Here is a 25924-nt window from a genome sequence, read left to right on the forward strand (position 1 = left end):
TGCTAGGGCAATGGGCCTGCCTGCTCTGAGAATAGGGGAAAGAAGATAGGAGAATAGGGGAGAGGAGATATAAGACTGGAGAAGGAAAAAGTGCCAATAACAGAGAGAAAAACCCCACGGATTTCAAGATAGTAGCAGCAATACAAATAACTCATCCAAAGGGCTTTGACTTCTCAAACATGGCAATTAGCTAACACAATATGATGCCCCATCACCTTATTAATTCAGCCACTTACTTAGATTAAAGAGCAAGTTACATTTAAGGGTTACATTAATACATAATTCTGTGTTTTTCAAGCAGAAAAAAAAATATAAAACACATAAGAATTATCTTGCTAAATGCAGAAATTAAAATGCTTCTTATTGTAATTTATGCTCGGCATCAGACAAATTTCATGGTTCAATTAGCACTTCTCCACTCAGATGAGAATTCACAAACAGTCATTCTATGAGCAGACAGCGCTCTGACTGATTTGTAGCTATACTGAACAAAAATATAAACCCAACATGCAAAATATTTCAACGAGTTTACTGAGTTACAGTTCATATAAGGAAATCAGTCAATTGAAATAAATAAATGAGGCCCTAATATATGAATTTAATATGATTGGGCAGGGACGCAGCCATGGGTGGGCCTGGGAGGGCATAGGCCCACGCACTGGGGAGTGGGTGGACCATGATCCCGATGAAACTGAAATACATGGGTCTAAATTACAGTATGTAGCAGTGAATTGGTTTAGGTCTTATCTGACCAACAGAACACAAGTATGTAATGTTGGTGATGTTCTGTCAGAGGCCAAAGAAATATCCCGTGGAGTACCGCAGGGATCTATTTTAGGGCTTCTCCTATTTCTTATATATGTTAATGATATTCCAGATACAGTAAAGGGCAAACTCCTGCTTTATGCTGATGATTCATCCATACTGGTATCAGGGAAGGATGCAGTTTACATAGAGGAGACCCTGAGTAAGGAATTGCATTTTGTTAGAGATTGGTTGTCTGACAACAGTGTCACTACATTTGGGAAAAACTGAATCGATTTTGTTTGGAACAAAATGTAGATTGCTTATTAAGGCTGACAAGTATACTGCACAGGCAAGGAGATTGAATCTAAAACAAATGTATCTTATCTTGGTGTGTTCCTAGATCTTTCCCGAGACCTGATTGCTGCTAAAATTATTTCTAAAATGGCAAACAAATTGACATTTTTACATCATAACGCTAGATATTTTAAAATTAAAGTTAAGAAACTGCTTGTCTCAACCTTGATTCAGTGTAATTTTGATTATGCCTGCTCTGCTTGGTATAGTGGGTTCTCAAAAAAGCTGAAAAAGAGAATGCAGGTCAAGCAAAATAACGTTATCAGGTATATGCTGAATGTCCCCCCTAAGACCCATATAGGGGTACAGGAGTTCCGGAAGGTGGGCTTGTTGCCTTTGGAGTCCAGAGTGGACCAACTTGAACTTAATCATATGTTTGACATCTTAAATGATCGTGCCCCAGGTTACATGAAAAAACACATTAATATGGTCTATAACCAACACAGTCACAATACCAGAGATAGTGTTATGTCATGTAAAATCCCAAGAGTAAACAGTACTGCAAGGAGCACATTTTTCCAAACACGCATTTGTCTATGGAATAGCCTGCCCTTAGAAATCAAGCAAATAAAAAGTAAAAATAGCTTTAAAAAGCAGGCAAAGGTTTTCATTTGGTTGTCTAAGTAAGGGAAACCACTAAACTGTCACTTGTACCCCCCCTACTGCTGGTCAGGTGTATTATTTGAAGGATCGGTATGATGTGAAATGAATAGATTGTTTTAATGTGAAATTAATATTATTGATTTTTAAGGTTAGGGAGAAGTGCAGTGAATAGTGACACTTTTTAGGATGTCAATATAAATTAATGTTTTTATGGTTGGTTGTAATTTTGAGGACCACTTTGGAAACAAGCGTTTTAATTAATACTTTACAGTAATATCCTCTGGGTCCACATTGTGCATTTTGTTGTATATGTCTGTTGGCCAAAATAAATTACATTTAAAAAAAGCTTTGTGTGCGCATGGAACATTTCTGGGATCTTTTATTTCAGCTCATGAAACATGGGACCAACACTTTACTGGTTGCATTTAGGTCTTTGTTCAGTATACATTTCTCCAGGGCTTTTCTCGGTGTAGCCAGCCTACTTTACTCTAGTACGATTAACTTTAAGCAAAACATTAGAAAATGTAGCAGGCTACGTTCTTCCTATGATAAACATTAGATGGCCGGGCATTGTTTTTGCATAAAAGAATTTGCCATTTCAATGTAATTTCATTTTCTGCCAGCCAAATAACATTGCACTTCTGTTGTCATCTGATGAAAATGAAGCCATTTTCTGCTGAATGTGTTGCGCTAATGTCTTTTCTTTGAAGGAAAACTGTAGTTGCACATCCCTGATCACTCTATTGATGCAAACTTTTAATATAAAATGCGACCCCTGTCAATACCCACCTGGATTCACCTGCTTCCACTTTCTCCCATTGTGCTATTTACAAACAAACCCGTGACTGGGTCAACTGCTCTGAGGAACTAAGGTAAGCGTCACAATGTAAAATAATGTGACAGGGGTAAAATGAACAAACGGGATCTGCTTTATCTCTTAACATATTGCACAAGTTGACTGCAGGTATTTATTTAAAAAGTAGCTACAAGTATTAAAATGTATTGGAAAAAAAACATCCTGTGGCTTTTTCCAAATACCCCAGTGTACAGTATACCACCCAAGCCTAATTATTGGAGATTTATTCAAGTTTTATCAAGTAAAATTATTTACAATTAAAGATTCATAACATAGATTTTATAGGCACAGGTATTTTATTGGTCTTTTTTTTTATAGATATTTAAGTGTAGCGGGACAGATGCAACTATTGGTTTGTAAGTAACAGTGCACGTTTAATTACAAAAGTGCATTACAAAAAAGGTATCTTTAGAACCAAAAAGTCACATTTCGAAATGTTGCCAACTGTTTGCTTTGTGATAGCAATGTCCATTGTTTAATATGATTATAGTAACATTTGAACCATCAACAATCCAAAGCATTTTAAGTCTCTCTCAGTTCATCCCAAGTCTAGAGTGGCTTTCCCTCCTCCTCTCCTCGACCTTCACTTATCTAAAAACATAGGATAGGTGAAAGACACATGGCCAAGACCCAATTCCCAGTCCATCTTTTTCCCCACATAGAGGCAGATGAAGGAGACGAGACCATTTTAGACTATTGACATCCACTATGAGCTGGTTTCCCTGACACAGATTAAGCTTAGTCCTGAACTAAAAAGCTATTTCAATGGAGATCAAGAAAATAGACAATGTATTTTATTCCAGGACTAGGCTGAGCCTGATCTGTGTTTGGGAAACTATCCCTATATCTCAAAGTGAATCCTTCATCAGGAGTTGGCAGGCTGGTCTGGAGTTGAATCAGGGTTGCTCTCCACCAGGCTCTGCACTCGGGCCAGGATGATCTCGTTGGAGCTGCTACAGTCTTCCGCTCCGTAGGGGGCGCTCACTGTCAGCACGTTGGCCACGCACAGCATCTCGCCTTTCTCTTCCACGGGGATGCGGTTCTTTTCCAGCCACAGGCGGAGGCGCTCTTTCCTGTGCCTCACTTCTTCCGGGCCAAAGGCGTGGGCTCCTGGGGGTGTGAAAATGACCCTCAGCCGCCCCGCCGTTTCTTCATTGCCCTCCTGGAGGACCTCTACTTCCTGCACTGCATGGCCTGTCACAACTCGGACCATCGGTGTGCCTCCTTTCTCCTGGAAGGTCACTAGGACTATACTGAGGGAGGGAAAATAGGTAATGCATTGAGTGTCAACTCAGCTGATATACACCCCTTTCAAAGCAACAATCCTGGTATTGTCTATGACTGAGTCACATCAAAAATATCACACTGTAGCTAGGGATAGCAGTTACGAAGTAGGATGCTCAAACTTAGATCTCATAACAGAGTGGTGTCTTCACTCGTCACTGTTGTAGCTAGGTACCACACTATATAAGTGGGAGAAAAAACTGACAAATCAGTGCATTGGTGTATTATTTTCATATGATAGCTTAAGCTATCCATCAACAAATTGTGCACATGGCCATGGGGAAGAGTACTGGGAAGTTGACGAAGTTACCTGGCAGATACTGGATCAACGGTAAAAACCCAACCATGATGTTGTTGTTTCTCGTGCGCTGTCACTTTGACCTCTTTGTTGACATATTTACACCACTCCAGTGGCTTCAGTTGACGCCACGTGTCCATTACTCTTTCAATATACTGACCGAGAATATACTACACTGGGCTTTAATCTCCAAATCAGGTGAATGAGCTGGCTACTGGCTAGCTGGATTGAGCCTGTGATTACATTTGTCCGACGGTCAAATGTGTCGTAGAAAACAGTGATACAATTCCAAAGGTTCCAGCCCGAAGAATTAAATACCTCGTTACATATTACTAACCTCTTCACCAACCGAATACTCTACTGTGTGATTCGTGGTATGAAATATGAGTCATTTAGCAATTTATTGCATTGCACGAGTACATTTAGTGACCCGTCCTTCCTTTGACAGTCCTTTCAGGAGAATCATTCGCCACACGCATGCGCAGATTGATTGTAAAGCGGGCCTTGAATCATGTCAAGACACGGTCGAAACGGAGGAGGTAAACTAAATAGCAAAACAGATTTTCACTTCACAAAAAGATTATCTAACGCATGTTCAATCGTAGACAAAATACAGTATTCGTGAAGATAATCTCATGCTTAGTTAACTATCTAACGTTAGCTACATTAGGCGTAACGTTACTTAGCTTTCCTAGCTCTTGCCATAAACGAGCACACCAGATTCTCTAATTAATGGCTTGATTATGTAGCTATTTTTTTTATCAAAATGTTTTAAAGGGGCAATCTGCAGTTGCTACATCCATTTGTGGACGTATAAATTAATGAAATGTGCCCATTGTTTGTTGAAGAATTGAAAGGTGCGGAAATCTCTCCGCCATTTCCTGGTTGCTACAATTCTAATAGTTTGCGACAAAACAAGCAGTCGTTGTGTAGAGAATCATTGTACCATCTAACCCGTTGTGAAATATATTTTCCATAACAAAAAGTTACATATTGCAGCTTAAATGCCTCATGACCTTAGTTCAACTGTTGTACCCCATCAGAACCCAAAATATAAGTATGTTTTACTCCAATGTTTACAAACAATGTAAATATTAACAAAAAACTAGCTATAAAGCCTCAAAACAAGGTTAAAACTATAATTTGGATATCATAGGATGGTCATTCCTTATATCCATTGCTCTATGAATTTGAGAGAGGTTACATTTCTCCAGCCCCATTTCTCAGCAGGGGCGGGGAAGGCTTTGTTATTAATGCCATACATTTGTTTGGAAAATTTCCTCACAAGCCAGAATGTTGAATTACTTATATTCCTACAGACAACCTGTAAAGTGAGACAATATATTCACAGGAAAGTATACTTACATGAACCTTTCAAGGCGCTGGTGGTGCATTCAGTTCTTTCACTTGAAGCATGCGCAGAACCATTTAAATACATTCACGAGCTCGCCAAGTATGCCTGTGTCTCTTGTGTGCATGCTTCAGGTGATAGAAATCTGAACGCACTACCAGCGCTTTGAAATGTTTGTATTTATACTTCCTGTCGATATGTCTCACGTTCCTACCTGCAAAAGGACCAACCACATGAACAACCGGGAAAGTGAGTAAAAATACAATTTGATCTGTGTCATAGCCGGCCGTGACCAGGAGACCCATGAGGCGGCGCACAATTGGCCCAGAGCCGTCTGGGTTAGGGGAGGGTTTGACCGGCTGGGATTTCCTTTTCCCATCGTGCTCTAGTGACTCCTTGTTGAGGAACCAGGTCATCATTTGGACGGTGTTTCCTCCAACACATTGGTGTGGCTTGCTTCCGGGTTAAGCGAGCACTGTGTCAAGAAGCAGTGCGGCTTGCCAGGGTTGTGTTTCGGAAGACGCATGGCTCTCAACTGTCGCCTCTCCTGAGTCCGTAGGGGAGTTGCAATGATGGGACAAGACTGTAACTACCAATTGGATATCATGAAGAAGGTGGTAAAAGTACAAAAAACGAAAATATAATTTTATTCAACACTCTAGCTTGTAGAGGTCATGAGGGGAAACTTTCCTGATCCAAATGCCAATTTCTGCCTGACGTAGAAATCAATAAAATTAAACTTTGGGTCTTTAGGCTAAACTGCTGATTGCGGCATTAAATATATCAGTAGGGATTAGTAGACAAGTTGAATTAGGTGTGCTAGCTCTGGAATAGATCAATAACATGTAACATCTGTGGTCCCCAAGACATTTGAGAACCACTGATAACGTTAGTATAGCTAAAGAGTCTAGGGATTAAGATGCTAAACTCTTACTACTTTTGTAGAGGGCAGCTCATGAGTCAAAAATGGGTCTGCAAAATTGGACCTTATTTGCAGTTTAATTAGGCTAAGTAACAAAAATAAACAAAATCCTCACCTCACTGGCTGTTCCACCTTCTGTCTTAGTTGATGTGTTGACTCGTTCACCACAGAGCCAAACATAGCTACGCTTGATGAATACACCATTCCTCTGTAACGTTAGTCGGTGTCATAAAGAATTCAATGGTTATGTATGACATATGTTAGGGGATGGATTACATCTAAATTCAAAGAGCAAATTACACGTTCACTTGGCAACTAATGCAAATCAAACATGGGCCTAGGCCTAATCATAACCCCATAAACCTTTGGTCTTATCATAAAGAAAGGGAAAGGGGGATACCGAGTCAGTTGTACAACTGAAAGTATTCAGCTGAAATGTGTCTTCTGCATTTAACCCAACCCCTCTGAATCAGACAGGTGGAAATTGATAAATGTTAGATGTTACACAATCTAGTAGCAAGGTATGGAGATAAGGTTGATCCTTTGCCTAATTTATCACATTTTCAGTCTTCAAATATTTGCTCTAGTGTGATTTAGGTGATACGTAATTGCAGTAAATCACTACATTGTCATGTGGAAAAGTACACAATATTATATTCATATGGCTGACACTAGTAATTTATAATTTTATTTAGACCATAGCATGAGGAACTGCCTCAGGCCAACCCTATGCTAATTATTCACTGACCTCAATACATATGGGATGCCTTGAGAGGGCTGCATTTCAATGTGATTTTTACATTTGTGCAGTTACTTCCAACAACCCTTTTGATACTGAGCTTAGGGGAGTGGGAAATCAAAGGCCTCTCAGAACAGAAGTCAGCGAGTTGCAGCAGTGGTGGCACCTCTTTCTGTTTTTCCTTTGCAGACTCTAAGATTTATGTCGGTAACCTGGGCACTGGTGCAGGGAAAGGAGAGCTAGAGCGGGCGTTCGGGTATTACGGACCTTTAAGAACCGTGTGGATTGCTAGGAACCCCCCGGGCTTTGCCTTTGTGGAGTTTGAAGACACCCGGGATGCAGAAGATGCGGTCCGAGGCCTTGACGGCAAGTAAGTGATACCTCAAGACTTCAGACTTTGCCCCCAAGTTTAGCCTACTTTCCAGGACCTACAAGCTGAAAGGGCTCAAAGGGCACCTGTGTTGTTGACGTTTGCCAATCAATAATGTAATTTGCTCTTTGCAAATATTGAAGGATTTTATTGGTTTAGGGACATCTATCAGTAGATGGTAAGCAGGTAGCTGGTATTATCTTGTTACTCATTTGCTACTATCCAGATCATACACTTAAGGTATGTTCCTAAATGCTTGTTACACTTTAGATGGGTTTCCTTAAGTCCTCTTTTTAAAGTGAACTATGCCATTGTGCAATTTGCTGACTGTCGAACTGACTGTTTTTCAGGTTGATTTCTGGATCTCGAGTTCGAGTTGAATTATCTACAGGAATGCCGCGGCGATCTCGGTACGAGCGTGCGCCCACCAACCGGCCCTTTGACTCCAACGACAAGTGCTATGAGTGTGGTGAGCGGGGGCACTATGCCTACGACTGCCACCGCTACGGTCGACGCAGGAGGACCAGGTAAAGCCTCCTTAAACAATACATCAGATTTAGCTTGTTTTGGTCTTTTCTTATTTTGATAGTTGTCGCTTATTTTCCATTGTCTTGATTTTTCAGTGTCTTATGTAGATAAAAAAAAAAAATGAAAGATGATTATTATACTATCATACAACCTGTTGTTGTTGCAACTTTTGTCTCTCCATCTGTCACTTAATCCCTTTTAAAATATGGAAATACTTCTGAACTGTTATGTGGGTTTTTTTTGTTAACAACTCACCTGGTCAAAACATTTCAGGTTTCGTCGTTTGATTCAGAGTGTCACGATCCTTAACGATTTCATGAGGCATCTAGCAAATTCCACACTTTCGATCCTATGACCATGGGGTTGATCGATCAACCAGACCTCCCCTTCTCAAGCAACTGCCACTTCTAGCTGCACCTTAAAGATTTCATAGAGGGCTGACAATTCACCAGATGATTTGGTTATCAATTTGAGCCTGGGGTTTTGTAAAGAGGACAACCTGGTAGACCATGGTCCCGTCTAGACAAATCGCCTTGCATCTATCAAGTCTCAATCAAGCGATTTGGCTGTCAATACAATCATCATCGTTAGAAATCGAAGAACACGACTAGATGCAGAGGTCGGCTGATAGATACTTCTAGAACGCCTAGATCTGCTCGAACCTTGGTCCAAAGTGGGTCAACCGGGCAAACTCGCAAGGTTTATTTCAAGTACCAATTGTGTTTTTATCTCCAATGTATGACTTGACAATAACATTCTTCTCTTCCACTCTTTACTAGAGAACTGAAAGGCCTGCTTTAAGCAGGATACGTTAGCTCCATGAACAGCTATGTCTATATTAGAGGTCGACCGATTATGATTTTTCAACGCCGATACCGATTATTGGAGGACCAAAAAAGCCGATACCGATTAATCAGCCAATTTTTATATATATATAGTTGTAGTCGGAAGTTTAAATACACCTTAGCCAAATACATTTAAGCTCAGTTTTTCACAATTCTTGACTTTTAATCCTAGTAAGAATTCCCTGTCTTAGGTCGGTTAGGATCACCACTTTGTTTTAAGAATGTGAAATGTCAGAATAATAGTAGAGAGAATGATTTATTTCAGCCTTTATTTCTTTCATCACATTCCCAGTGGGTCAGAAGTTTACATACACTCAATTAGTATTTGGTAGCATTGCCTTTAAATTGCTTAACTTGGGTCAAACGTTTCGTGTAGCCTTCCACAAGCTTCCTACAATAAGTTGGGTGAATTTTTGCCCATTCCTCCTGACAGAGCTGGTGTAACTGAGTCAGGTTTGTAAGGCCTCCTTGTTCGCACACGGTTTTTCAGTTCTGCCCACAAATATTCTATGGGATTGAGGTCAGGGCTTTGTAATGGCCGCTCCAATAACTTGACTTTGTTGTCCTTAAGCCATTTTGCCACAACTTTGGAAGTATGCTTAGGGTCATTGTCCATTTGGAAGACCCATTTGCGACCAAGCTTTAACTGATGTCTTAAGATTTTGCTTCAATATATCCACATCATTTTCCATTCCTCATGATGCCCTCTATTTTGTGAAGTGCACCAGTTCTTCCTGCAGCAAAGCACCCAACAACATGATGCTGCCTCCCCCGTGCTTCACGGTTGGGATGATGTTCTTCGGCTTGCAAGCCTCCCAGTTTTACCTCCAAACATAACGATGTTCATTATGGCCAAACAGTTCTATTTTTGTTTCATCAGACCAGAGGCCATTTCTCCCAAAAGTACGATCTTTGTCCCCATGTGCAGTTGCAAACCGTAGTCTGGCTTTTTTATGGCGGTTTTTGGAGCAGTGGCTTCTTCCTTGCTGAGCGGCCTTTCAGGTTATGTCGATATGGAACTTGTTTCACTGTGGATATAGATACTTTTGTACCTGTTTCCTCCAGTATCTTCTCACGGTCCTTTGCTGTTGTTCTGGGATTGATTTGCACATTTCGCACCAATACGTTCATCTCTAGGAAATAGAACGTGTCTCCTTCCTGACCTGTATGACGGCTGCATGGTCTCATGGTGTTTATACTTGCATACTATTCTTTGTACAGATGAATGTGGTACCTTCAGGCGTTTGGAAATTGCTCCCAAGGATGAACCAGACTTGTGGAGGTCTACATTTTTTTCCTGAGGTCTTGGCTGATTCCTTTTGATTTTCCCATGTCAAGCAACGAGGCACTGAGTTTGAAGGTATGCCTTGAAATACATGCACAGGTACACCTCCAATTGACTCAAATGTTGTCAATTAGCCTATCAGAAGCATCTAAAGCCATGAGATCATTTTCGGGAATTTTCCAAGCTGTTTAAAGGCACAGTCAACTTACTGTATGTAAACTTCTGACCCACTGGAATAATCTGCCTGTAAACAATTGTTGGCAAAATTACTTGTCATGCACAAAGTAGATGTCCTAACCAACTTGCCAAAACTATAGTTTGTTAACAAGAAATTGTGGAGTGGTTGAAAAACAAGTTTTAATGACTCCAACCTAAGTGTATGTAAACTTCTGACTTGAACTGTATATATGTAATAATGACATTTACAACAATACTGAATGAACAACGAACACTTTTATTTTAACTTATTATAATACATAAATAAAATCAATTGTCTCAAATAAATAATGAAACATATTCAATTTGGTTTAAATAATGCAAACACAATGTTGGAGAAGCTAAAAAAGCTAACGTTTAAGTTAGAACATAAGAAAGCTGGTGGTTCCTTTTAACATGAGTCTTCAATATTCCCAGTTAAGAAGTTTTAGGTTGTAGTTATTATAGGAATTATAGGACTATTTCTCTATACCATTTGTATTTCATATAACTTTGACTATTGGATGTTCTTATTGGCACTAGTATTGCCAGCCTAATCTCGGGAGTTGATAGGCTTGAAGTCATAAACAGCGCTGTGCCTCAAGCATTGCTAAGAGCTGCTGGCAAATGCAGTGAAGAGCTGTTTGAATGAATGCTTACGAGCCTGCTGCTGCCAACCACTGCTAAGTCAGACTGCTCTGTCAAATATCAAATCATATACTTAATTATAATATAGTCATTAATATGGTCAAATCTGGAAACTTTCATTTCGAAAACAAAACGTTTATTCTTTCAGTGAAATACGCAACCGTTCCGTATTTTATCGAATGGGTGGCAACCCTAAGTCTAAATATTGCTGTTATATTGCACAACCTTCAATGCTATGTCAGAATTATGTAAAATTCTGGCAAATTAATTACGGTCTTTACACAGTTCGCAACGAGCCAGGCGGCCCAAACTGTTGCATATACCCTGACTCTGTTTGCACTGAACGCAAGAGAAGTGACACAATTTCCCTAGTTAATATTGCCTGCTAACATTAATTTCTTTTAACTACATATGCAGGTTACAAAAATATATACTTGTGTATTGATTTTAAGAAAGGCATTGATGTTTATGGCTAGGTACATTTGTGCAAAGTAAGTGCTTTTTCCTCGAATGCGCTTTTGTTAAATCATCACCCATTTGGCGAAGTTGAAGTAGGCTGTGATTCGATGATAAATTAACAGGCACCGCATTGATTATATGCAATGCAAAACAAGCTAGTTAACTACACATGGTTGATGATATTACTAGGTTAACTAGTGATTATGTGAAGATTGATTATTTTTTTTATATATAAGAAGTTTATTGCTAGCTAGCAACTTAACTTGGCACTTTGCAGCCACAAGGTCCTTTTTATGCTGCACTCGCGTAACAGGTGGTCAGCCTGCCACGCAGTCTCCTCGTGGATTGCAATGTAATCGGCCATAATCGGCGTCCAAAAAGGCAGATTAACGATTGTTATGAAAAATTGAAATCGGCCCTAATTAATCGGCCATGCCGATTAATCGGTCGACCTCTAGTCTATATAGTGACTCCTACTACCAGTTCCATTGCACGTGTAATGCTAAATCTAATGTAATCCCCCTTTTTTGTGTGTTGATTTGAGCCAGAGTCAGAGCATCAGTGGGCTTAGGGTAATTGTTGTTGTCAGAGGCCAGGTCAGAATTAAAGACAGACTGAGGCAGTGTTATGTGGGGCTTCGCGGTGCCTGCTCTGAACTGTCAATCTTTCCCTCCCTCCCCCTCGTTTGGATGTGGTTTAGGTCCCGGTCTCACTCCAGGTCCGGTGGGAGGAGGTACTCTCGCTCTCGCAGCCGGGGCCGTGGCAGGAGGTGAGCATTCTTATGCACATTTTTCTCGTTCCAAAGGCTCTGTTGTCCAACTTCCTCGTAAGAGGGTCACATCAATCGTTGATGGAGTTCCTCAGGGGTCTATTCTTGGACCTCTTTTTTTCATAACACGTATAATGAAACAAAAATGATTGTACAGTACATTCAGAAAGTATTCAGACCCCTTGACTTTTTACACATTTTGTTACTTACAGCCTTATTCTAAAATGTATTAAATTGTTTCCCCCCTCATCAATATCTCATTTACATACGTATTCATACCCTTTACTCAGTACTTTGTTGAAGCACCTTTGGCAGCGATTACAGCTTCGAGTCTTCTTGGGTATTACGCTACAAGCTTGGCAAACCTGTATTTGGGGAGTTTCTCCCATTTTCTCTACAGTTTCTCCCATTTTCTCTATAGGCATCACTACACAGCTATTTTCAGGTCTCCAGATATGTTCGATTGAGTTCAAGTCAGGGCTCTGGCAGGGCTACTCAAGGACATTCATAGACTTGTCCCGAAGCTACTCCTGCGTTGTCTTGGCTGTGGGCTTAGGGTCGTTGTCCTGTTGGAAGGTGAACCTTCGCCCCAGTCTTAAGATCCTGAGCGCTCTGGAGCAGGTTTTTTTCAAGGATCTCTCCGTTCATCTTCGCCTCAATCCTGACTAGTGTCCCTGCCGCTGAAAAACATCTGCACAGCATGATGCTGTCGCCACCATGCTTCCCCCGTGGGGATGAAGTCCTCATTGGTGGAGTGCCGCAGAGATGGTTGTCCTTCTGGAAGGTTCTCCCATCTCCAAAGAGGAACTTTGGAGCTTTGTCAGAGTGACCATTCGGTTCTTGGTCACCTCCCTGATCAAGGCCCTTCTCTCCCGATTACTCAGTTTTGCCGGGCGGCCAGCTCTAGGAGGAGTATTGGTGTTTCCAAACCTCTTTCATTTAAGAATGATGGAGGCCACTGTGTTCTTGGACCTTCAATGCTGCAGAAATGTTTTGGTACCCCTCCCCAGATCTGTGCCTCGACACAATCCTGTCTCGGAGCTCTACGGACAATTCCTTTGATCTCATGGCTTTGTTTTTGCTCTGTCATGTTCAATCAATTGAGTTTAACACACGTGAAATCAAGTTGTAGAAACCTCTTAAGCATGATCAATGAAAACATGATGCACCTGAGCTCAATTTCGCATCTCATAGCAAAGGGTCTGAATACTTATGTAAATACGTTTTTTTTAATGATTTTTTTGCCAACATTTCTAAACCTGTTTTTGCTTTTTCATTATGGGGTATTGCATGTAGATTGATGAGGAAAATGTGTTTTTTAATGCATTTTAGAATAAGGCTGTAACGGAAGGGGAAGGGGCCTGAATACTTTCTGAATATACTGTGTATAAAACATTAGGAACACCTTAATATTCAGTTGCACCCCCTTTTGCCCTTAGAACAGCCCCAATTTGTCAGTGCATGGACTACAAGGTGTCAAGTGTTCCACAGGGATGCTGGCCCATGTTGATTCTAATGCTTCCCACAGTTGTGTCAAGTTCTCTGGATGTCCTTTGAGTGCTGGATCATTCTTGATACACACGGGAAACTTGAGCGTAAAAAACCCAGCAGCATTGCAGTTCTTGATACACTCAAACCGGTGCGCCTGGCACCTACTACCATACCCCGTTCAAAGGCACTTACATCTTTTGTCTTGCCCAATCAATCAAATGTATTTATAAAGTCATTTTTACATCTGCAGATGTCACAAAGTGCTATACAGAAACCTAGCTTAGAACCCCAAACAGCAAGCAATGCAGATGTAGAAGCACGGTGGCTAGGAAAAACTCCCCATTCACCCTATGAATGGCACACATACACAACCCATGTCTCAAGTCCTTCTTTAACCTGTCTCCTCCCCTTCATCTCCACTAACTGAAGTGGATTTACCAAGTGACATCAATAAGGGATCATAGCTTTCACCTGGCCAGTCTATGTCAGGGTTCTCCAACCCTGTTCATGGAAAGCTACCTTTCTGTAGGTTTTTGCTCCAACCCCAGTTGTAAACTAAACTGATTCAGCTGATCAATCAGCTAATTATTAGAATCAGGTGTGCTAGATTAGGGTTTGAGGGAACCTACAGGATGGTAGCTCTCCAGGAACACGGGTTGGAAAGTGTGTTCCTAATGTTTTGTGCACTCAGTGTAGAGTAAATTGTCATTACACTGTTATGCTGTACACAACTCCTTATACATGCATGCATGCATACATTCACCACCGATACATATACATATTTATATGTGTTACGGTAGTATGATAGAGTAGTTGATCAGGAATGGCAGTGCAGAGTTTACCGGGTCTGAAGGTATGTTAGCTAACAGCTTTTGATATTTATGTTCTAGATCAAGATCCTTCTCTCCACGCCGCTCTCGTTCTCCTAGAAGATCTAGAGCCCTTACCCCCAAGAGATCAAGGTAAATTGTAGAAAAATGGACTTGCTTGCATTATTTAAAGATCCCACATTGTGTAAAACAATAACATTTTTCACTTATTTAGTAAATGATGGGTGTTGATTTTTCCCCTAATTTCTTTTTAGATCTCGATCAAAGTCCAGATCAAGGTCTAGGTCACATTCTCATGCAAAGACCAGGTGAGAAATATAACTGTTTCAATGCTCTGATCAGCGTTACATTGCTATTGTCAACAATGCAGCTACATAAGTTGAGTAATTAACAATCCAACTGTTTGTGTCAATCCCCAAAGATTGTGACTACTGCAACAAAATATAATTGTGTTGGTATTGACCGTTTCGGGTATTACAATTTAGACATTTGTCCCCTTGATATATTACATCACTGACTTAAGAGACTAAAGCAGGTTCCTCATTCCATGGAGGGCATAGTGTCTGCAGGGTTTCCCTTTAGATGAATAAGAGACAACCAGGTGAGGAGAGTTACTACGTTGAACAAAAATATAAACATAACAAGTGTTGGTCCCATGTTTCATGAGCTGAAATAAAAGATCCCAGAAATGTTCCACAAAAAGTTTCTCTCAAATTTAGTGCACAGATTTGTGTACATCCCTGTTAGTGAGCATTTCTCCTTTGCCTAGATAATCCATCCACCTGACAGGTGTGGCATATCAAGAACCTGATTAAACAGCATGATCATTACACGGGTGCACCTTGTGCTGTGGACAATAAAAGTCCACTAAAATGTTTTGTCACACAACACAATGCCACAGATCTCTCAAGTTTCGAGGAAACATGGTGACTGCAGGAATGTTCAGCAGAGCTGTTCCCAGAGAAGTAAATGTTAATTTCTTTACCATAAGCCTCCTCCAATGTAATTTTAGAAAATTTGGCAGTAGGTCCAACCGGCCTCGCAACCACAGACCACGTGTAACCACTCCAGCCCAGGACCGCCACATCTGGCTTCTTCACCTGCGAGATCGTCTGGGATGAGCCACCGGGACAGCTGATGAAACTGTGGGTTTGCACAACCAAAGAATTTCTGCACAAATTCTCAGAAACCGTCTCGGGGAAGGCAATCTGTGTGCTCGTCTTCCTCACCAGGGTCTTGACCTGACTGCAGTTTGGTGTCGTAACCAACTTCAATGGGCAAATGCTCACCTTCAAAGGACACTGAGAAGCTGGAGAAGTGTGCTCTTCAAGGATGAATCCTGATTTTTAACTGTACCAGGCAGATGGCAGACAGCCTCGGGTGGATCGAGTGGTTTGCTGATTGTGAACAGAGTGCCCCATGGTGGCGTTGGGGTTGTGGTATGGGCAGGCATAACGTCTTAGGGCTGCAATCACAAACGATTGTTAGGCACCACAAACGATTGTTAGGTCACCACCAAGCCACAGAAAAACTCTGCCATTTTTCCAGGAGTCACAAAAGCACAAATAGAGAGAAAGTTCATCACTAACCTTTGATGATCTTCATCAGATGACACTCATAGGACTTCATGTTACACAATACATGTATGTTTTGTTTGATAAAGTTCATATTTGTATAACAAAAATCGGATTTTACATTGGCGCGTTACGTTCACTAGTTCCAAAAACATCCAGTGATTTTGCATAGCCACATCGATTCAACAGAAATACTCATCATAAATGTAGATGATAATACAAGTTATACTCATGGAATTATAGATATACCTCTCCTTAATGCAACCACTGTGTCAGATTTCAATTTTTTTTTTATGGAAAAAGCAAACCATGCAATAATCTGAGACGGCTCTCAGAAATTTTATCAATTTAGCCGCCGTGTTGGAGTCAACAGAAACCAGAAATTACTTGATAAATATTCCCTTACCTTTGATGATCTTCCAGGAAGTTCCACAATAAATGCTTGATTTGTTCGATAATGTCCGTTATATATGTCCAAGTAGCTACTTTTGTTTGCGTTAGGTACACATATCCAAACGCTTGTGCGTTTGGACAAAAACTTCGGACAAAGACTTCAAAAAGTTATATTACAGGTCGAAGAAACATTTCAAACTAAGTATAGAATCAAGCATTAGGATGTTTTTATCATACATTTTCAATAAAGTTCCAACCGTAGAATTCCTTTGTGTCTACAGGAGGGCGATAATCATGTGGAATGCGCATGACCCGGAAATGTCTCTCTGCCAGTAAGCTGACTCATTCAGCTCTTATTCAGTCCCACAACACAGTAGAAGCCTCATTCAAGTTTCTAAAGACGGTTGACATCTAGTGGAAGCCCTAGGAAGTGCAACTTCATTCATATCCCAATGTGAATTCAATAGGGTCTGAGTTGAAAATCGACCAACCTCAGATTTCTCACTTCCTGTTTGGATTTCTTCTCAGGTTTTTGCCTGCCATATGAGTTCTGTTATACTCACAGACATCATTCAAACAGTTTTAGAAACTTCAGTGTTTTCTATCCCATACTAATAATACTTTGCATATATTAGCAACTGAGACTGAGGAGCAGGCCGTTTACTCTGGGCACCTTTCATCCAAGCTACTCAATACTGCTCCTGCAGCCATAAGAAGATAAGCTACGGACAAGGGACACAATTGCATTTTATCGATGGCAATTTGGATACACAGAGATACCGTGACGAGATCCTGAGGCCCATCCACCACCATTACCTCATGTTTCAGTATAGTAATGCACGGCCCTATGTTTGGGATGCTCTGGATCAACGTGTACGACAGTGTGTTCCAGTTCACACCAATATCCAGAAACTTTGCACAGCCATTGAAGAGGAGTGGGACAACATTCCACAGGCCACTTTTTGGGGGGGGGGGGGTGTTGAAGATATGTGACCAACTGATGCATACCGTATCTGTATTCCCATGTGAAATCCATAGATTAGGGCATAATGAATTTATTTCAATTTGCTGATTTCTTTAAATGAACTAGAACGCAGTAAAATCTTTGAAATTGTTGCATATTGATTTAGATTTTTGTTGAGTGTAATTAGTGACCTAATTTCATCAATCAACTACAAGGGAAGGGCGAAAACCCGCAGGCACTCGGCCCACCGTGGAATGAGTTGAAGTGAGGCCTAAAGCCTTGTTCACACTGCAGGCGTTAATGCTCAAATCAGTTTTTTTTTTTCAAATCAGTTTTGTAATGGTGACTGTTCAAACAGCAAGTTACAAGTGACCAAATCGTACTTGCCCTTTGTTCTGTTGTCTGTACCATGTTGTGTGCTGCTACCATGTTGTTGTCATGTTGTGGTGCTACCATGCTATGTTATTGTCTTAGGTCTCTCTTTATGTTGTGGTAATGTGTGTTCTGTCCTATATATTGTTTAATCCCCAGGCCTTTCTGTAGGCCGTCATTGTAAACAAAAATGTGTTCTTTACTGACTTGCCTAGTTAAATATAAAATACATGTGTGTGTTCAGATAGCAGTCATTTGCTGACATGGCTACGCTAGTTGTCATAGTAATGATGGGTGTGTGTGCAGTGGTGTAGGCTGATTGGTGGTGGTGCTTGTGCTTCCTATTACTCAGAAGTTTTGTAGCAAACCTAAGGTGACAACAATGTTTGCCATGGACTTTTACCCAGTTGCTTTGAATGTTCAAAATCATAGTGTAAGAACACTTTTAAAGCTTCAGGATAAGATTATCCAACTTTCAAAGCTAGTCCTTTTTGGCTAGCCGCAGCAGTCAACTAGCTAGCTAGGTAGCTGTTTAGGTTTTTAGTACATTCACTAATTTGTTCATAAGCAGTTAACAAGCTAGCTAGCTACAACGTCACGTTCTTGTCAAACTCAACAAAGTATCTTGAGGGCAAATAAATCAGATTTGACTGTTCAGACAAGTCGCTTTGCCAGCAATCAGATTGAAGGTGGTTTGCAATGGTGGCTTGAAATATCAGATTCCATGTAGCTTTTGAATGTTCAGACTGCAGGAAAAGTAACAGAAGTGATCTTAACCCATTGGTGGAGATAAAAACCACAATGACAAACAAGAAAAGGGGACACTAGAATATGAATGCCTTGTATGTTTACTTCTTCAGGTCTGGTTCTGTGGGCAGATCCAAGTCTGGTTCCCCCACGAGGAGGTATGCAGAAGTCTTGAGTCTGACCCCAATTTTCTTTCCACCATTCTCTTCTCTAAACGATCTGTGGAACAGTTTGACAATGCATGATAAGCAGCAAAACGAGACAATGAAAATGTCCATGCGGGAGGGCAATCGTTATGCATGGTTACAGTTAACGGTGTAGATGCATGATGGTTCGTTAAGTCAGGCTACTAAAGCTTGTAGACTGCAATAAATCAACAACAATTACATTCACATCTTTAATTCAACATGTGAAATATGTATTAAAGGTTATTTGAATGGTATTCTTTAAATTCACCCAAGTAATACATTTTGCATGACAAACTTTTATTTAATGCATGGTCTTTAAATACTTTGCTTACTACAAATTGCCACTGTCAAAGTCTTGTAAGAATGAGCTCTAAAATGAAAATTCTATTTTAAATCCCAGCTGTTCAAAATCTAAAGCTTCACCTCAAAAACTAAGGTGCGTTTTTCCTCCCAGCTGAGGTAATGACTTTAAGTTGGGGTTAATGCACAGCAAATAAATGAGGAGGGAAAACTCATTTCTGTTTTTCTCTCTTTCAGCCACTCTACCTCGAGGAGTCCTCGTCGAAGTGACAGCTCGGAGAGGGACAACTGAACTTGGGAAGTTTTTGTTTCTTTATGTTAGCATCTCTAGTGACTAAGTTCTTTGTAAACCCATTGTATTGTATCATTTGAACATATGTGGTGTTGTTAATTTCCTCCTGAGGCATATTACTGACGTTTCAAGAAGAAGCAATGGGGACCCAGTTTGGAATGCTTTTGTGTTTGTGTTTTAGAAATAGTTGTTGGTTAATAAAGTATATTTGATTTAAAACGGTTGTGATACTGTTTTGGTGCTGTGTTGTCCATCTGGGCACAGTTGGTCTTTATATAGCACAACTAATGAAATGGTTGATAAATTAAATGTTTTCGATTGAGTGATACCTATAGATGGCAATGTTGCACTTGCGAAATGTGCTCTTCGAATTTTGAACTCAGGATTAGAGAACACTGCTCTTGTATTATCCTTGATACCAAATAGCTACTACTACTTTAAGCTCTTGCTTCTACAAATGTGTAGGTTAATATTTTATTTCAGACCTTTGGTCTACTTGTATATGTACTGACATGTATGTGTAACTGATAGATGCACACCAGTGCTGTTTTTTTCATGAGCATGGCCTTATATCTATTACAGCATATTGGATAACTCTCATATTCCATTCACCCAGGCCAATGTAACAGTGACAGGTTTAGGCTACTACATGATACATTTTCCCTATGACCATCATGATGTTGCTATAACCTAGCCTATGAAGGAAATTTTACAACGTAGGTGCACCCAGGTCGAGAAACAAATTTAAGGTGACGTACAGGGACACATGGACAGACAGTGACATTAAATACTGCCTTGCACACTTGCCCGCATCTAGTTAATAGTGCCTTCGGAAAGTATTCAGACCCCTTGACTTTTTCCACATTTTGTTACGCTATATAGCCTTATTCTAAAATGGATTCAATTAATACAATTCCTCAGCAATCTATGCACAATACCACATAATGACAAAATAAAACACAGAATTACCTTATTTACATAAGTATTCAGGCCCTTTGCTATGAGATGCGAAATTGAGCTAAGTTGCGTCCTGTTTCCATTGATCATCCCTGATGTTTCTACAAGTCCACCTGTGGTAAACTCAATTGATTGGACATGATTTGAAAAGGCACACCTCTTTATATAAGGTCCCACAGTTGACAGTGCATGTCAGAAGAAACCAAGCCATGAGGTCAAAGGAATTGTACGTAGAGCTCCAAGACAGGATTGTGTCGAGGCACAGATCTGGGGAAGGGTACCAAAAAATGTCTGCAGTATTGATCATTCTTAAATGGAAGACGTTTGGAACTACCAAGACTCTTCCTAGAGTTTGCTGCACGGCCAAACTGAGCAATCGGGGGAGAAGGGCCTTGGTCAGGGAGGTGACCAAGAACACCATGGTCAATCTGACAGCGCTCTAGAGTTCCTCTGTGGAGATGGGAGAACCTTCCAGAAGGACAACCATCTCTGCAGCACTCCACCAAATCAGGCCTTCATGGTAGAGTGGCCAGGACTGAAGCCTCTCCTCAGTAAAAGGCACATGACAGCCCGCTTGGAGTTTGCCAAAAGGCACCTAAAGACTCTCAGACCATGAGAAACAAGATTCTCTGGTTTGATGAAACCAAGATTGAACTGTTTGGCCTAAAGACAACGCAGGATGTCATCTACAAAATAGCGATGTCATCTACAAATTAGCTTCCAATACTCTACTCAGCAAACTGGATGCAGTTTATCACAGTGCCATCCGTTTTGTTACTAAAGCACCTTATACCACCCACCACTGCGACCTGTATGCTCTAGTCGGCTGGCCCTCGCTACATATTCGTCGCCAGACCCACTTGCTCCAGGTCATCTACAAGTCCATGCTAGGTAAAGCTCCGCCTTATCTCAGTTCACTGGTCACGATGGCAACACCCACCCGTAGCACGCGCTCCAGCAGGTGTATCTCACTGATCATCCCTAAAGCCAACGCCTTTCGTTCCAGTTCTCTGCTGCCTGTGACTGGAACAAATTGCAAAAATCGCTAAAGTTGGAGACTTTTATCTCCCTCACCAACTTCAAACATCTGCAATCTGAGCAGCTAACTGATCGCTTCAGCTCTACATAGTCTATCGGTAAATAGCCCACCCAATTTACCTACCTCATCCCCATACTGTTTATATTTATTTACTTTTCTGCTCTTTTGCACACCAGTATCTCTACCTGTACATGACCATCTGATCATTTATCACTCCAGTGTTAATCTGCAAAATTGTAATTATTACTCTCTTTTTTTCTTTTTTTCCCCCCCCTACTGTGTTATTGACTTGTTAATTGTTTACTCCATGTGTAACTCTGTGTTGTCTGTTCACACTGCTATGCTTTATCTTGATCAGGTCGCAGTTGTAAATGAGAACTTGTTCTCAACTAGCCTACCTGGTTAAATAAAGGTGAAATATTTTTTTTTAAAAGGAGTGGCTTCAAGACAAGTCTTTGGATGTCCTTAAGTGGCCCAGCCAGAGCCTGGACTGAAAATAGCTGTGCAGTGACGCTCCCCATCCAACCTGACAGAGCTTGAGAGGATCTGCAGAGAAGAATGGGAGAAACTCCCCAAATACAGGTGTGCCAAGCTTGTAGCGTCATACCCAAGAAGACTCGAGGCTGTAATCACTGCCAAAGGTGCTTAAATAAAGTACTGAGTAAAGGGTCTGAATACTTATGTAAATGTCATATAATTTTTTTTCAAAAATTAGCAAAAATTCTAAAATCCTGTTTTTGCTTTGTCATTATGCTGTATTGTTTGTAGATTTAATCAATTTTAGAATAAAGCTGTAATCTACCAAAATGTGGAGAAATTCAAGGGGTCTGAATACTTTCCGAAGGCACTATATAGGGTGTAATCATTAGTCCAACAGTTGCAAACAAGAGTATCTATTGGACAAATTCAGTTATGTTTATCCCTGTCTTGTTCTGTTTGTGTAAACACAGTTCACTTTCATAGAAGCCGTGTTGTATTCCTTACTGCATCTATGTGCTCTCCTCTCACGTCTTCCCTTCCCTTGTGAACATCAATGCACAACACATTAGCTGTATGTGACCTAGCAACAAAACCTTATCAGGCCAAACACAGCCTACATCGTTGTCACCATATTAGATAAAGTAACGTCATTGTCAGCAAAGCTAATATAACTAACGCTTTAGTAAACCCCTCTACAGTCATGCAATAACATTACAGTGTACAGTCAGTAAGAAGTGACACCGGCAGTCCCCGATGGCAATAAATTAGTATCACCAAAAGCTTACCTTGACTTAGAAGAGTTCCAGTGTTGTGTTGGAATGTCATAGCCAGCTATTTAACATAGCATCCCTTGGTTTGAGTAGGCTAGACTAGCTAGCAGCATTTTCTTGCTAAGTAAGTGAAATTGAAAAAAAAATGACAATCTCTCACTCTCTCTATTTCTCTCATGCTTCTCCTTCATTTTGGAAGAAAATAAATTGTTCAAAACTGTTCAGCTATTGTCTTTCTTTTTTAGTCAGCTACTCACCACATTTTATACACTGTAGAGCTAGCTAGCTGTTGGTTATGCTTTCAGTACTAGATTGATTCTCTGATCCTTTGATTGGGTGGACATTGGGCTGCAAGAGCTTTGAAAGGCTGGAGGACATCCTCCGGAAGTTGTCATAATTACTGTGTAAGTCTATGTGAGGGGGTGAGAACCATGAGCCTCCTAGGTTTAGTTTTGAACTCAATGTACACAGAGGAGCACGGAAGCTAGCTTTCCTCCACCTATACCATGATGCTACCCTACAGAGTGCTGTTGAGGCTACTGTAGACCTTTGCAAAATAGTGTGTTTTAATCAATTATTTGGTGAGGTGATTATATTTAGTATAGTTTTATCTTAAACACTTTTAAAATGTTTTACAATTTGAATTTTTCTGAAATTTGCAGAGGAGGATGGTCCTCCCCTTCCGCCTCTGAGGAACCTCAACTAATGCACTGTAATGTTTTTACATGTATTTTGTCTGTAATGTCTTTTTCATTATGTGTCAGACCCCAGTAAGACTAGTTGTCGCCGGCTAATGGGGGATCCTAATAAAATAAAATCGTAAACACATTTGATTGTGAAAACGCCCAAGGTCACAGAGACAAAGGAGGGGGTAAGAGATGGTCATAAAAGATGATAATCATGATGCTGTTGATGGCCTCCAGTTACCCTCTCCACTCAGTTTCACTTGGCCAAAGATTTGACAATAATAAAATAACCTCATGGTGAATTAATATCTGAAGTGTTTTTCAGACACGCCAACATGCTATTGGGCAAGTAAAGACCAGGGAGCGTTTAGCCTATAACAGCACTGGGAACGAGGCCTTTATGTGCATCACAAATCGCACCCTTTTCCCTATATAGTGCACTACTTTTGACCAGAGCCCTATGGTCCCCTATCGGCACTAGTCAAAATAAGTGCACTATATAGGGAATAGGGTGCCATTTGGGATGCACCCATTGAAATGCAGCTGTTTATCGCTTGTTTCTCCCCCTTGTTTTTTCCTTTTCCTCCCAGCTGTTTTATCATAATCCAAAGAGACTGCTCATATCTTTTAATAGCCTCATTAGCCAAAGGCAAAATGTCAACTACCTAATGTGCGTGACCTTATTCTGGTATGCAAGGGGTTCGAAGATGAATCAAGGTTGTGTGGTGTCTTGGGGAAATGGAGAATTAAATCCTCTCATATGAGGAAGACATGTATAAGACAAACAACCATCATCTAAGCCTAACTATATCCTAATGTCCACCTATATTTTGTTGATACGGCAAGTGCTGTTTCCTGCTGCTTCTGTTTATCCATGTAAACCCTCAAAACAATTGAGATCATTTAAACATGGAGCTCCTTCTATTGGTTGGTTGGTTTCTATAAAGGCAAAGGATCAGCACTGGAAAGGAACACAACACACAAGGTGAATCACAGGTGCTATGCAATTGCAAGGATCCTGCATTTATGTTATAGCTTAAATTAAAGTACTAATATCAAGTAATTTAACCAGCTCATAACAAATAAAGTATTCATGCCCCTTGACTTATTCCACAATTTGTTGTGTTACAGCCTGAATTCAAAATGGAATAAATGTATTTGTTTTTCTCACCCATCTACACAAAATACCCCATGATGTTTTTATACATTTTTATAAAATTTTGTGAAAATGAAATACATAAATATCTAATTTACATAAGTATTCACACCCCTGAGTTAAAAATATGTAAGAATCATATTTGGCAGTGAATACAGCAGCAAGTTTTTCTGGGTAAGTCTCTAAGAGCTTTGCACACCTGTATTGTATACTGAATAAAATATGAACGCAACATGTAAAGTGTTGATCCTAGACATTTCCCATTCGCACAAAAAAACGTATGCAAATAAATTGCACTAATTTGTTTACATCCCTGTTAGTGACTAGTTCTCCTTTGCGAAGATAATCAATCCACCTGACAGGTGTGGCATGCAACTTATTAAATGAATCCATGCAACTTATTATGTGACATTTTTACTCCTGAACTTTGCCATAACAAAGGGGTTGAATACTTATTGACTCAAAACATTTCAGCTTTTCATTTTTAATACACTTTTCAAACATTTCTAAAAACACAATTCCACTTTGACATTATAGGGTATTGTGTGTAGGCCAGTGACACAAAATCTCAATTTAATTAATTGTAAATTCAGGCTGTAACACGACAAAATGTGGAGAAAGTCAAGGGGTGTGACTGCTTTCTGAAGGCACTATGTCTCAAGCCTGCTCATAGAATCATAAAGCTAACTAGGTACACTGGCACACATTGTACATTGTCTTATCAACATAAACAGTTGGCTACATTTTAATATAGTATATAATAGGATACTTAATTATCCATTACTACATCTAATTTGCATCATAATACTGGCAGATGTGGCCCAAAGACATCATGAGACATGTTGACAAGGCAAATAAACACTATTTATATGGTCCTCGTTTGTGTCAATGAAATAGAATTCAAATAAAGATAGTAAAAGCAACTAGTCAGTGGCGATAAAATTAGGCCTGCATCGTGTTGTGTAACAATATTTCAGACTGCCTCTGAAATGTACATTATCGATCATAGTCTGCTACTGGAAAAACGTATGTGTTATGTCTTTACACCCTCTGCTATATTGTGGATAAAGAGATACCTGTCTAACAGAACACAGAGGGTGTTCTTTAAACGAAGCCTCTCCAACATAATCCAGGTAGAATCAGGAATTACCCAGGGCAGCTGTCTAGGCCCCATACTTTTTTCAATCTTTACTAACGACATGCCACTGGCTTTGAGTAAAGCCAATGTGTCTATGTATGCGGATGACTCAACACTATACACATCAGCTACTACAGTGACTGAAATGACTGCAACACTTAACAAAGAGCTGCAGTTAGTTTCAGAATGGGTGGCAAGGAATACGTTAGTCCTAAATATTTAAAAAACTAAAAGCATTGTATTTTGGACAAGTCATTCAATAAACCCTAAACCTGAACTAAATCTTGTAGTGAA

At 40.3% G+C, this 25924-nt stretch overlaps 2 protein-coding genes across 5 annotated transcripts; one reads left to right on the plus strand and one right to left on the minus strand.

Annotated features, from left to right (window-relative positions):
- Positions 1 to 2837: 2837 nt before the first annotated feature.
- Positions 2838 to 5662, minus strand: gemin6 (gem (nuclear organelle) associated protein 6). Of its 2 annotated transcripts, none has more exons than XM_021568284.2 (2): positions 5508 to 5662; positions 2838 to 3813 (listed from the first exon to the last, which is right to left on the minus strand). In XM_021568284.2, the coding sequence occupies exons 1-2, from the start codon at positions 5534 to 5536 to the stop codon at positions 3426 to 3428; spliced, it is 417 nt and encodes a 138-aa protein (XP_021423959.2). In that variant the 5' UTR covers positions 5537 to 5662; the 3' UTR covers positions 2838 to 3425. The 2 variants fall into 2 exon arrangements, with proteins under 2 accessions (XP_021423959.2, XP_021423958.2); XM_021568283.2 differs by lacking the exon at positions 5508 to 5662 and adding an exon at positions 4155 to 4570.
- On the plus strand, positions 4591 to 19623 carry LOC110493794 (serine/arginine-rich splicing factor 7). Of its 3 annotated transcripts, XM_021568279.2 has the most exons (9): positions 4591 to 4681; positions 7344 to 7524; positions 7875 to 8051; positions 12185 to 12253; positions 14635 to 14706; positions 14829 to 14882; positions 18738 to 18782; positions 19213 to 19248; positions 19350 to 19623. In XM_021568279.2, exons 1-9 carry the CDS (start codon positions 4654 to 4656, stop codon positions 19402 to 19404), a joined length of 717 nt encoding a protein of 238 aa, XP_021423954.1. In that variant the 5' UTR covers positions 4591 to 4653; the 3' UTR covers positions 19405 to 19623. The 3 variants fall into 3 exon arrangements, with proteins under 3 accessions (XP_021423954.1, XP_021423955.1, XP_021423956.1); XM_021568280.2 differs by lacking the exon at positions 19213 to 19248; XM_021568281.2 differs by lacking the exons at positions 18738 to 18782; positions 19213 to 19248.
- Positions 19624 to 25924: the final 6301 nt, after the last annotated feature.

This window comes from Oncorhynchus mykiss, chromosome 17 (assembly GCF_013265735.2).
Source record: "Oncorhynchus mykiss isolate Arlee chromosome 17, USDA_OmykA_1.1, whole genome shotgun sequence".
NCBI lineage: Eukaryota > Metazoa > Chordata > Actinopteri > Salmoniformes > Salmonidae > Oncorhynchus > Oncorhynchus mykiss.

Excerpts from the sequence above, each read along its gene's own strand:
- gemin6 (XM_021568283.2), bottom strand. The coding sequence starts at position 4,282 with ATGGACACGTGGCGTCAACTGAAGCCACTGGAGTGGTGTAAATATGTC. Across the intron at positions 3,814-4,154 it reads GTTGATCCAGTATCTGCCAG|TATAGTCCTAGTGACCTTCC; the intron begins GTAACTTCGTCA and ends TCCCTCCCTCAG.
- LOC110493794 (XM_021568279.2), top strand. The coding sequence starts at position 4,654 with ATGTCAAGACACGGTCGAAACGGAGGAG. Across the intron at positions 7,525-7,874 it reads GTCCGAGGCCTTGACGGCAA|GTTGATTTCTGGATCTCGAG; the intron begins GTAAGTGATACC and ends ACTGTTTTTCAG. Across the intron at positions 18,783-19,212 it reads TCTGGTTCCCCCACGAGGAG|CTGTTCAAAATCTAAAGCTT; the intron begins GTATGCAGAAGT and ends TTTAAATCCCAG.